General features: G+C 37.2%; 1 protein-coding gene across 2 annotated transcripts in view; it reads left to right on the forward strand.

Annotated features, from left to right (window-relative positions):
* The window catches only part of SLC44A1 (solute carrier family 44 member 1), a 91,280-nt gene that overhangs the window by 31,708 nt on the left and 45,527 nt on the right, over positions 1 to 14,045 (forward strand). For both annotated transcript variants that reach the window (XM_070742372.1, XM_070742373.1), the window contains exons 4-5: positions 994 to 1,130; positions 10,592 to 10,685. In XM_070742372.1, coding sequence (XP_070598473.1) covers positions 994 to 1,130; positions 10,592 to 10,685 — 231 coding nt within the window. The remainder of the gene's footprint in view (positions 1 to 993; positions 1,131 to 10,591; positions 10,686 to 14,045) is intronic.

A 14,045-nucleotide genomic window follows, 5' to 3' on the forward strand; every position in this document is an offset into this window, starting at 1 on the left:
TTGCTTAATGGCCACTTGATGCACTTAACAACTGCAGAGATTTGTTTAACAGAGGTTATGAAAGGAGCCACCAACTGTGCATCCCTGGGCAATGGTCATGTCACCATCTAATCTTTTCAACCTGGAAACACCTCAGAGCTTCTGACACTAGTGCAGTGTGAATGAATTGGAGTATATATTATGAATTTAAAGATCAGATTCAGAATACAGTAGGCTCTTAGTTTCTCAAAACTTATGAATAAAGACAAGCATTTTTTGTTATTGTGAAGGTTACATTTCAAAAATAACGTGGCTCCCTAACTTTCTCAAAGTACATGATAATGATATAATTTGATAGTACAGGATGACCGTTGGTAAAGTTGGTAAATCAAGTGTGATTGTAATATATACTATAATTATTCTGCCGGCATTGAAGTGAAATTGCATTATGGTATGCAAAATGGAAACCGTGAAGCTTCCAGAAGTTAACTTGTTGGTACCATTCTGTAACAGTGGATATATTGCTATATTTCTGAATGAGATAAAATAAATACATACTTTAACAGACTTTCTTTCAATGCTTGATTACTTGTTCCCTGAATTTAGCTCTTATTCCATTCATTCAAGGAAAATGCAAGGTGCTTAGCAAAAATATAGCCAACTTAAGATTGTACATAGGCTACCAAACTTTGTAATTCATTACCTAGAAATGCATTTTAGGAATGGTATAGTTAAATGTAACTAGAAAAAATGCTAACTATTCAGAAAGACATATGTTGTGTTGTGTGTGAGTAGATGTCACATGAGTTGCTAATGGTTTTCTTTGTGGTGATTCCATAATACTAAATTTAGATATTTAACATCCATCATCATTACAGGGAGGCACCTCTGTAATGTTAAGTGGAAGTGTGTTAAATAAATGCTATGTAATATAGTGCTTTTACTTTTAAAAATTGAAAGTTCTGTTTTAGGTTCTTTATCTAAATCAACATGTATGTGCATTTTTCCCTTAAGGTTTGTGTTTTTTCTGGAGCCATGCAATGTAGATTTAGTACGTCGGAAGATCAAATCCATTGCTCTCTGTGTATCAGCATGCCCACGTAGTGAGTTGAAAACTCTGGCTGATGTTCAGAAATTTGCAGATATTAATGGTAAGATGAATACAATTTTATTTCTCATTGCATATAAAATATTATTTGGAAATAACTAATAACACCTCAAAAAGCAACCATCATGCATTGCATTTAAACAGGCTTTTTCCCCCTCAGAATGAAGCGCTTTATCTACAATAGTTGCAAATATATATAACCTTATAAACTTTGCATGTTAAAGAAACAAGATTTACGACATGGGGTGATTACCATCAGTACACTGATTATACTCAGTTGTACATTTCCACCCATGTCAACTCAGTGAAGCAGTCGAAGTGATGTGCCGGTGTCTGGAGGCTGTTAGGTTTTGGATGGGTGTTAACAGGCTTAAGCTCAATCCCAACAAGACGGAGTGGCTGTGGGTTTTGCCTCCCGGGAACATTACCCTGGGGGGAAATCTTTTGACCCCCTCAGAGAGGGTCTACAACTTGGACGTCCTCCTTGATCCACAGCTGAGCTTAGAACACCATTTCTCAGCTGTGGCAAGGGGAATGTTTGCACAGGTTCGCCTGGTGCACCAGTTGCGGCCCTATTTGGAAAGGAGTCTCTCCTCACAGTCACTCACGCTCTTATCACCTCAAGGATTGATTACTGCAATGCTCTCTACATGGGGCTACTTTTGAAGAATGTTTGGGGACTACAGCTAGTCCAAAATGCAGCCACAAGAGCTGTCGTGGGCTTACCAAGGTCTGGCCATGTATCTACAACGCTCTGTGAGCTGTACTGGCTACCAATCAGACTCTCAACGCAATTCAAAATTTATTTTTATTTATTTATTGGATTTGTATGCCGCCCCTCTCCGTAGATTCCAGCCTCATGTATCCAAGGATTGGACACAAAAGGAATTTGTCTTGAGGGTAGGAGTTGAAACAATTTGTATCTAGGATATGAGGGGTCAGTAAATATTTTCATCGCCCTCTTTTTGACTCGTGCAGTATACAGGTCCTCAGTGGAAGGCAGGTTGGCAGCAATTGTTTTTTCTGCAGTTCTGATTATCCTCTGAAGTCTCTGTCGGTCATGTTGGGTTGCAGAACCGATGATGATGATGATGATGATGATGATGATGATGATGATGATGATAGAGTTTGATAGTTTACATTTGTCATAGTTTTAAGTAATTTTGTGTATTTCTGAATTTTAATTACGTTGTACCATTCCATTAAGTCTTTTAAATTAGCATCATCTTCTTAATCCAGAGCGTTAGATTTTATCCGAAAAGACAGTGCTAATCTCTTTTCACCTTATGCAACCTAGAGGAGCAGCTGCTTGTCCTCAAAGTAAGCATATTAGATGCTAGACAGAAGAATAAAATGATAGTAATAAGAAAAAAGAAAGATATTATTATTATTATTATTATTATTATTATTATTATTATTCGAAATGATTCCTTAGTTGAATTTTTATTACACATTTTAAAGATGATACATAAACAAACAAAAATATAAATGAATTAATAAGTAATTATAATACCATAAATATGATAATTTTCTTACATAGTTAATTAAGAATAATTGAATATATATCAAGATTAAAAATTGTTATTAAGCTCTAAGATAAACATGAATATCAAAAGCCATGGTCGGCACAGTATATAATTCACCAAGATTATGTGCTACAATAAAGGCAATCTACTTTGCTAAGAATCTGTTCTAGTTATCTTGTATATTTAATTATCTGGTAAAAGTTATATATGGATTCTGTTCATTGAAAAATCCAAATTTTTGATGGATATTGATTGATTCAATTTATAGGGCTTCCCAACTCAACTAGTGTAAATGATGTACAGTAAGAAACAACAATAAACCAAAATAAATCACATAACATTAAATCATACACAAAATATAAAATGAATGTGAAAAAACATGCAAATAAATTAATCAGAAGGGGACTCTTGAGAGCCAAATGTGGCCCCAGGGTTTCCCTCAGTTTATCTTCCCAATAAGCAGTTAGAATTGAATCAGAAGATCACTTAAAAGCAATTAATTAGGGTACCCCTATGAAAAGGGGAGAGCCTCAAGACCTATTTTACATTCTGTTTTATAGTTAACACAAAGAAAATGCAAGAGGGAAGTTGATTGACGGGGTAAAAGTAACCTACCCTTTGCATAGGAAATCAGTTACTGTTAAATATTTGCATCCCATAATATCACACATATTCATTAAAATGACGTCTGATGCCAAGAAGGTTGCTTGGAGTTAATGAAAAACAAACCAGACCCCCATTTGCACTAACAAACTTTTTTTTTAATCAGGAGATAGTCTCCAGCCAGTTTATCTTTCCAGTTTAGGAATGTTAAAAGCTATTGATCAATCCATACAGCAATAGTATAAAATGAGCGGATGGATTTAACCCATTCCTGGATGCTATATCCAGTACTCAGAAAAGAGGCGTATCAGGTAGGACCAACACCCCTTTTCCTGCATTCCAGTCTATAATGAACTAGAGTGAAAAATAAGTTAAATTAAAAGACAAAGTAACTATGTTAAGTTCTCACTTCTCTCAATTGGACCCAACCACCTGGAGAAAAAATCAGATGGTGGTGCATGGACGTTGCACAAACCCATAATAATGTAGTTGAGGAATGGTTTCCAATTTGAATTCAATTCTATATCAGGTTTACTTTTTAAGATTCTAAATACTGAAACATACTCCCTCAACTTAGATGTTTTTCCAATATGAGGATCAAACAACCTTTCCAATAAGAAGCATTATTGTAATATCTGTGCAGCAATTTGCAAAGCAAGACTAATTCAGCATGAAGGAATTCAGTTTGAAGGACTATATTGTTTTTAAAAATTCAATAAAAATATCGCAAGTTGAATTAACAACTTAAGTCAAAAACAAAAGTCTTGCTTTTGTAGGTACACTTATATATGTGAGTGAGCCTATTCCTATTTGAATTTAGTTAGAATTTAATTCTATCAGAGTGAAGAATGCTCCTGGGCAAAATGATTTCCTGCTTCAATATTAAACCTTGGGCGTGCCTATACTCCAGAGACTTGCAATTGTTTCTTTTACCATTCCAGAGATTGGGGCGAAGCTCCTTAACTGCCAGTGTCCTGGTTCCTCTGGAGGTCTGCCTTTCCTTCCTCTGGTGGACATCACTGGCCATTGCAAAGGGCAGCTTGTTCCACGAACCACGCAGATTTGTCCTCACTATAGACACAAGTCTGTTAGGTTGGGGGGCTCACCCTTCAACAGCCATGGCCCAAGGTCACTGGACAGCAACAGAGTGAGCAAGCTTCATTTGAGAAAGTCTGTAGAGGGGTCACTTGGTCTTTCCCGTTGCCGTTCATACGTCATTACAAGCTAGACATATTTCCCTCTGCAGAGGCGGTGTTCAGTCACTGAGTTCTCCAAAGGGTCCATACAGAGGGAGAGACCTTGGACCAAACTATAGCCCACCAATAGGACAGACAGCTTTGGTATGTCTCATTCCTGGATACTAGCTCCACCCACTATAGAGAAGGAGCGTTGGCTTTACCTGATATGTTCCTTTTCTTAAGGTGGAGCTAGCATCCAGCCCCACCCAAAGTCTATCTGGTCCACGATTGAGGAGGATATTTTTGAGGAGGATTACACATCGAGTCTGTCCATTCATCTTTGCCAAAGCTGGGAGCCCTAGCAACAGAGGTGGAGCTTCTTAACTTTGACAGTAATTATTAGTTGAAACCACAACTTGTTCCATTAAGATGTTAGTAATGCAAGTACAGATCTTAACTCAGATCTAACTGCTCTATAAGGTCAACAGAATCTGTTGTTTTGTTATTGCAGACATATCCTTTTCACTTTTCTTCTCTTCCACTTCAGCTCAGGCGTCATTTGGAAAGTGGTCAAAATTGAAATTATAAAATCCAGTATAAGAAAGTAGTTGTAATTGTAAGATCCAAAAGAGTGGAACAGTTCAGAGAAGAAATAATTTAATGGTTGGATCCTTGATAGATTTGTCAAATGTTTCTGTTAGGAGAAAAAAACTAAGGGAAGTTAGCAATAGTTAGCTTTGAACAACTGCATCTATGTGACCTTGATGAAGGTGTCCAAGGATCCCCAAACTTGTTTTCTTAAATTAATATCTGGCTTAAATAAATAAATAATAATCCTCAAGTTAAATCTAAAAAGACCTGAACCTTGAAATTCCATATTCTATCTTATAGACATAGAAAGAAAGAATGAGCAAAGATAAGTCATTGATTGAAATATAGAAAATTACATTAGGAAATGTAGTTTATATAGTGAGAATAATAAATATGACCTTGTCAAAGAATGATTTAATAACTTCATACATTTATATTAAATAATGTAAAGGAATAAAAATATATTAAAAATAAACCAGTGAAATTCAATATTTCAGGTATATTTATTTTGTTCCAAATATACGAAGGCATTATGAATACTAAATTTACATCATGTTTATTCATGATCACAATTGGACTTTAATTTGTATTTGTTAGTTGAGAATGCTTTCTACAACTGATATCAAATGAAAAATATTATCTCCCTTCAGATTATGTAGCAATCTCTTGCTTCAGAAATCTGTTGAAAGCCTATATTTTCCTACAGGCCATCTATAAATAAACATTAAATTAATATATTTTTGTTTCTCCCAATTTTTATTAAAACACCTGCCTTCATTTTTAGTATGTATGTTGATTGAATTGTTTTTGGTCTGTATTTTTCATTTTACTCCTTTTAATGCAGTTCAGAAGTGGTAGAATTGCATATTCTATCTATCTATCTATCTATCTATCTATCTATCTATCTATCTATCTATCTATCTATCTATCTATCTATCCATCCATCCATCCATCCATCCATCCATCCATCCATCCATCCATCCATCCATCCATCCATCTATCCATCCACCTACCCACCCCCAAATGAAATAAGCCTCTCTCCCAAATAAACCCCCTTCTCCAATTATGTACATTCATCACCTGCCCCATCTGCCACTCCTAAATTGTGCCCAAACATCCTACCAGAGTTTGGCAGCTCGTTGCTTCTCTCTCTTGGTCAGTCTTTGCAGGGAAACTTCTTGCAATGTAATGAAACACTTCTTGCGAATGTGAGCAATTAACAACTTAGGTTTTCTTTACATTGCAAAGAGTGGCTGAGAAAGAGAAGTGGTGAAGCTGCTAGATGCTGGTAAGATGTTCAGGCACAATTTGTGGGTGGCAGGTGAGGCAGGGTATAGGGAGGGGCAGGCCGCAAGACACCCATCTTACCAGCATCCAGCTACTCTCCGCCCCTACTCTCTCTTGGCCGATCTTTGCAGGAAACTCCTTGCAATGTACCAGGTGGCAGCCATGTGTCCAGAGATCGGCAGGCCAGATTTGGTGAGCTGATTTGATTGGATTGGATTGGATTTGTATGCCGCCCCTCTCCGTAGAGTCGGGGCGACTAACAACAGTAATAAACAGCATATGACAATCCAATATAAACAGTTAAAAACCCCTATTGTAAAACCAAACATACATACAGACATACCATGCATAAAATTGTAAAGGCCTAGGGGGAAAGAGTATCTCAATTCCCCCATGCCTGGCGGCAGAGGTGGGTTTTAAGAAGCTTACAAAAGGCAAGGAGGGTGGGAACAATTCTAATCTCTGGGGGGAGTTGGTTCCGGAGGGTCGGGGCCACCACAGAGAAGGCTCTTCCCCTGGGTCCCGCCAAGCGACATTGTTTAGTTGACGGGACCCGGAGAAGACCCACTCTGTGGGACCTAGCTGGTCGCTGGGATTCGTGCAGCAGAAGGCGGTCCCTGAGATAGTCTGGTCCGGTGCCATGAAGGGCTTTATAGGTCATAACCAAAGCTTTGAATTGTGACCGGAAACTGATTGGCTACCAATGCAGACTGCGGAGTGTTGGTGTAACATGGGCATATTTGGGGAAGCCCATGATTGCTCTCGCAGCTGCATTCTGCACGACCTGAAGTTTCCGAACACTTTTCAAAGGTAGCCCCATGTAGAGAGCATTACAGTAGTCGAGCCTCGAGGTGATGAGGGCATGAGTGACTGTGAACACATCGCTGCCACTCAAGAGAAGAGAGAGAGAGCAGGCACTGTGAGATAGCTCATTTCTCATCTTGCTCTCCTCCCGGTCACAGCAGCATGTTCAGCTCCCCGAATCTGGTCTGCCCATCTTGGCCAGCAAAGGGGGGGGGGGGGAGTGCTGCTTCTCTTCTACTGAGCCTTGCAGAGCATCCTCTCTCTTTTTCTTCCGAGTGACAGCGGGGTGTCCAGAGATCAACAGGCCAGATTCAATGAGCTGGATGCACCTCTGCCCCTCAGGAAAAAAAGAGAGGAGGTGCTGCGAGAGAGGCCATTTCTCATGTTGTTGTCTCAGACAGCAGCAGTACGTCCAGCTCCCTGAATCTGGCCTGCTGATCTCTGGACACAAAGCTGCCACTTGGGAGAAGAAGAGAGAAGAGACACTGCAACGCTCAGGAGAAGAAGAGAGAGAAGCAGCACTCCCCACCTCACTGGCCAAAATTGGCAACAGTTCTTATGTACTGACCAATGGTACCTTTTAGTATTCACGTTTATCAAAGAATTAATTTTTTATTTGGAACACAGAGTAGGATCCACTTTGAGATGAATCAGTATATGAATTCATTAAAAACTAACAGAGTAAGTATCAGAAAAGTGTTACTTGTAACACCCCAGCTTTTGGAGGTAACACTTTTCATCTCCAATTCTAGGTAAGTCATGTATGAAGCAAGTAATTTTAACACAATGTACAAAGGAAATGAGGAATGAGAAAATAGCATAGGACTGATGGTTGAAATTTCTGTGCAAAATTGGCTTCATAAAACTCTCAAATATTTGCTAGATGTAGCTAAATGTTACTACTTCAGTTGAAATACGATTTTGAAATTTATATATAGTATTTGGTTTTATATTTCACGCTTGAGTAGGTTTTTGAGTGGATACTTTCGGAGTGACCTTTGCAGTGTAGAAATATCTGCAGCTGACATAAGTGGATGTCATATCCACTTTTACAGTCCATATAAAATGGCTTGAAAAAAAATCCTGAAATAATGTTTTGTGCCTGATTTTTGGAAGTGTGAGTATCTTTCTTCATGAATTGTGTTTACACTGGTCTTTTTAAAAACTGGTAGTCAAAAAATAAAAATAAATGTTTTTTATAAAGTCAAAAACAATTTTTGAAATGACCGTTAATTTACCAATGAAATTTTCACAAATTACAGCTATCATTTTTCTACAGCAAAGTGGTATTGTGAACCTGCTTGTGTTTTGGTTTGTTCACTTCATAACAACAAGGTTTAGATGATACAAATATAAATATATAGTTTTGCAACCTTTTGGCTAAGATCAAGTATGCTATCATTTGGAAATAGATGATGACCATAAAATTAATTCTACTGGAGATTTATCTTGAAAGAATGATTGCAAAAAGTTACTGTTTGGAGATTAATTTAAAAATTATTGCATATCTGTTAGTTTTTAAAGTTCCTTAGGGCTCATTTGAAGTTACTAACATAATTCCTGTCTTCTCATGACATGCAGAGCTCTATAGATTATGTGTCGTGTGTTGTATATTCTTCAACATGCCTTAAGCACACTTGTACATCTTTCTTTGTAAAGAATGCAATGGTTCAAAAAAACACAAAAGATTTCCCCCCCAAAGATAGGAACTTTGGGTTTGATTGCTCTAATTGGTTGGAAACATAAACTATTGGGGTGGGGTTAGGTTTAGGTTAGGTTAGGTTTATTGGATTTATATGCCGCCCCTCTCCGCAAACTCGGGGCGGCTCACAACAATAATAAAAAACAGTACAGTACATAATACCAAATCCAATGCCCACCCATCTAGTTACAATTTAAAATTAATAATCTCATAAAAACAGTATATATAAAAAACAGGCACACAGGGGGAAGTACTGAAAAGTTTGTTAGAAAAAAGAAAGATCAGTTGTCTCTCAAGTGGAAAAAATGTGTACCAGCCTGAGCTGAGAATGGATGTTTTAGTTCTTTTGTGGTTCCCAGAATTAGAATTGTCTTAAAATCAGCAGTTTCCTTGAACCTACAAAAATGACAGAAGGAATGTTAATTAGATGTACAATGCTAACAAAGGTTCTGATGGTATATGAGTTCTGTGACAAATCAAATAGCCTTCCAACAATCTTTCTTATAAAATAAAAGGCATCAACTTGGGAAAGTCTACTACATCCATTAAAAGCTATATAAAGAAGTTACTTCGTTTAGTTTAGACTAGGTAATAATATTCAGGAGAAAAATGTTGATTTACTTCCAAATGTTGTAGCAGAAAAGGCATGAATATAGATAGAAAAAGGCAACATTCCAGAATCACAAAATTTCTTATTGGTTTGATTATTGAAAACGTACACATACACCTGTTCTTCATTTCATGAACCTCTCTTTCTTGGCACCATTTATTCATGTAAGATCATACTAAATTCAAAAATAACTCTTCCAGCTACCCATTGACTTCTCATGTTCATATTCTATTAATCAAATGAGGGCTGCTTGTAAGGCTTTCTGAAAGATGTCTGTTCCTTGTGGTGGTTATAAAATGAGTGTGAAAATCTCCCGTTTTGTTACTGTAGTCAGTGCTTCTCAAATAGTGGGGCGGATTTTTCCCCCGCAGGGAGTATGGTTTTTTTTCACCAAACAATAACACACAACACAGAACAGGAGATATGAAGTACAGATAACAAACCCTTAAGAGACACCATGGAAAAATATTGAACAGGGATGAAAAGAAAGGAGGAGAGAGGCAGAGATAATGAGACAAGCATATGTCTCCCAAAAGTTAAGACGAGGAAATATGACAGAGCGTATGTAGCGTTTGGCTTCACTGTGACTATGGTGGGAGACGAGGAAAGACCAGTGAGTTTACTGTGTCTAAAAATGTTGGCAGCAGAGAGCATGAAGCCAAAATAAATTAATGCGTCACTTAAAACATATTACACCCCAATCAGCCTGATAAGCGGCATGAGTTTTTTCAGCGAAAATGTGCCAAATATTGCAAACAATCATCCCGGCAGAGAGTTTGGGGGAGCGCAAATGTTTATTTCTTCCTGGGGGGGGGCATGACAAAATAATTGAGAAGCACTGCTGTAGATGATATAGAGGAACTACACATTGCTTTAAACTAGACTGCTGCAAGAAGCTGTCCTCCTGGTGATTCTGTTCCAGATAGTTCCTAAAGTTTTTGTTGTATTTTATTTGAATATAAATTAAATTGAAGATTGATTGATTGATTTGAATATATAATTATTTGAGATCTGTCTATTTCTAAAAACACAGCATTTATTTACCCAAGTACAACATTGCTCTCAGAAAATCTATATTGTACATGGCATTTTCTATTGCAGCATGGAATACTATGATCAATGTTGTATTTCTTGTGTTAATGCAATGTGTTATAGCACTTTTCATCAAGTAATGTTCTATTTTGTTTTTTATGTTTTAAACAGGTTCTGCTTTATGTAGTTATGAGTTAAAGCCATCTGAATACACTACACATGTAAATGCTGCTAAGCTTTGTCCCAAGCTCCCAGTTCCAGAGAGGTAAACAAACTACTCAATATCTTACTTTGTGATGAAACTCTATGTATTGGTGTGTGCGTGTGTATGTGTGTTATTATGAAATTTAATCACCTGCTGATTTCTACAGACAATTCAGAATGACATTATATGTTTATTGTAAAGAATTCCCTTCAACTAGTACATTATGCAAAATGTCCCATTCTACATTTCATATACTTCAAATCTGGTATTGAAAAAATATTAGAAAAGATGTTGCTTTCCCTGTTATCATTTAGCTAGGAATCAAGAGAGTTTGGAGATACTGTACTAGGTTACATGCTCTGGCTTATCTTGGATTGTGATTGGTGCATGTGCATGAGATTTCTACCCACCCGCCCACCCACCCTTTTTTTTTTTTTTGCTGTCAGTTGTGATTTTGTGGTTATGTTTTATTCAGTGGCACTTGTCTGCTTAGTTGGAAAGTCTTCCTCCTCAACGTGTTGGTGAAGACTCAATTATCCGGGCCAATTAAAAGGTTGAATCATGGCAGCGAAACCAAAATTTGTTAAACTGAGATGTTTTGCTTCCCATCTGGGAAGCTTTATTGGTCAAAATAAATTTTTAAAAAAATAGTTGGACAGAGAGTCATTGACTTTTGCCATGTATTGGGGTAGTAGTATAGCTTTTGTAATTGACAGATGGAAATTTTATCAATGCACAGATTTTCTAAGTGTCATCTAAGATTTTTTTGGTATGCTACCAAGGGTTCTGATAGCCACTGGGGCCACAGTGGCTGATTTATACCATAACTTTGACTTTTCTTTTCAGTCACAGTTAAATTTGCTGCCTTATGAGCCAATATTTTAACCTCCTTTCTGTTTAATCTTTATGATTTAATTCCTGGTAGCAAATATCATCTTAAATTCTTAAATATTCATCTTAAATATTTCCTAATTTGTAGAGGAAAATATTTTTTCACCATATTCCATACATTCTAACTTAAGACAGAATTTCCATTTTAAAATTGGAATTATTTGAGAGGAAAAGTAAAGAGAATATAAAGCAATATACATTTTTGATCGAGTTTCTTTGAAATATTACAGTGGAACAGACAAATTTCCGTCATTTATCAATTTTTAATTTAACAAGACTTAAAAAATGATGTTTATGTTTTTTCTTTCCATGCCATGACTGCAGAGCAATTCTGCCTTTTTTTGAAGCTTATATTTAATACTGATAATGGGTTCTTTCTGTTTGAAGAGCTGTCCCCACATTACACATTTTAGTATTGTTATTTCCTATCTTCAATTATAATCGTTATTAAACAAAGGATATAATCAATAATCATTAATAAAATAACGGGGTAATTCTGAATACATTTATTATTCTACTTACTATTAAAGGAAAGATCTATGCTTTTTACACTAGATAATTTCAGAAGTGCTAGATAATCACACTGTCTAGCAAAAGACATGTCAGGGCAATACTTAATTGTGTATAAATGAAGGAGAGGGAGTTGTAAATTTATTAAGTTTCTTCCAGGTTATAAAAGATGTATCATTTTGAGCAAAAGGATTGTTTTGATAAAGATCTAAGCAACCATAATGATAGTCCAGGGCCAGTTTTAGTCTTTTTTCTGTTCAAATAATGATCAAAACTCTCTACATGAAACCAATGGGTGAGATAATCTGCCAACGCGGGATGAGGTATCAGCAATATGCTGATGACACTCAGTTGTATCTCCACCCTGCATCGGTTCAATGAAGCAGTGGATATGATGTGCCAGTACCTGGAGGCTGTGAGGGTCTGGATGGGAGTTAATAGGCTCAGGCTTAACCCTGACAAGATTGAGTGGCTGTGGGTATTCCCCCCGAAAGACTATATCAACTGTTCTTCATCATTAGTTCTGGTGGAAGGAGAAATTGCCCCCCTCTGAACAGGTTCACAATTTGGGTGTACTCCTAGACCAGACCTGGGCAAGATGTGGCCCGGAGGCCGGATGCGGTCCGCCCACTGTCTGACCGGCCTGCGGAGGTCAGTCCAACCTGTGCAGGAGAAAGGAGGGGAAAATGGAGGAAGGAAGGAAGGAAGGAAGGAAGGAAGGAAGGAAGGAAGGAAGGAAGGAGAAATGGTATTACTCTGGAAATATAAAACTATTAAATATGAATCTCTCCCCTTTTATGGAAAACAAACAAGTTCCTTAATAGATAAAAATAGAAGTAGAAAGAAACTAGACAACTTTAGGTTTTTTTTAAAAAAAAATGAAATAATCAGGTAGCATTATATGAATTTAATGAATTATTAACTTAAAATTGGATAAAGGAACTTTCCAGGATCATAATGTTTCATAATTTGGAATTATAGGGAAGTGATAATGACCAAATGATTTCAGCTTTTTTCATTTAGCATCTGTCACCAGCATATGTATACTATATACTAGGGGTGGGCAATTAATTTATAATTATAATATAATTATAATATATAATATATAATATAATATAATATATAACTTTTCTAGATAAGAACCGGGTGTTCAAAATATAATATATAATTACATATATAATATATAATATAATATAATATAATATATAATTATAATTTATAATTATAATATAATTAACTCAGTTCTACCCAATAATATACAGTATTGGGTAGAACTGTGTTAATTATATAAGTCCAGCTCCCTAAAACCATCCCAATTTCTCATGCGGCCCTATGGCAAAATTAATTGCCCACCCCTGTCCTACACTCACCGCTAAGATTAGACCAACAATTGACAGCTGTAGCTATAGGGACCTTTGCATAGGTTCACCTAGTGCACCAATTGCGACCCTATTTGGATCGGGAGGCCTTCTGATAGTCACTCATGTCCTAGTCACCTCACGGTTAGATTATTGCAATGCGCTCTACATGGGGCTACCCCTGAAGAGTGTTTCGAGACTACAGTTTGTCCAGAATGCAGCTGTGCGAGTTGTTGTGGGTACACCTAGGTACATCCACATTACACCAATTCTCCATGAACTGCACTGGCTTCCAGTTAATCTCTGGATGCAATTCAAGATGTTGGCCATTATCTTTAAAGCTCTATATGGCTTAGGGCCAGACTATTTTCGAGACCACCTTCTACCACATAGCTCCCAGCGACCAGTAAGGACCCACAGGGTTCGTCTTATCCAGATCCCATCAAATAAATAGTGTTGGCTGACAGGGACACGGGGGAGGCCTTTCTCTGTGGCTGCCTCGTCTCTCTGGAACCAGCTACCTCCTGAGATCAGGATTGCCCCCACCCTATTGGCTTTCCGGAAAGCTGTAAAGACCTGGCTTTTCTGAGAGGCCTGGGGCTGTTGATCATATGGGGGTAATCAGTGAGATCCTACCATGAATGGTATGCAGGGGTTTAAC

The sequence above is a fragment of the Erythrolamprus reginae genome, chromosome 2 (genome assembly GCF_031021105.1).
Source record: "Erythrolamprus reginae isolate rEryReg1 chromosome 2, rEryReg1.hap1, whole genome shotgun sequence".
In the NCBI taxonomy this organism is placed as follows: Eukaryota; Metazoa; Chordata; class Lepidosauria; order Squamata; family Dipsadidae; genus Erythrolamprus; species Erythrolamprus reginae.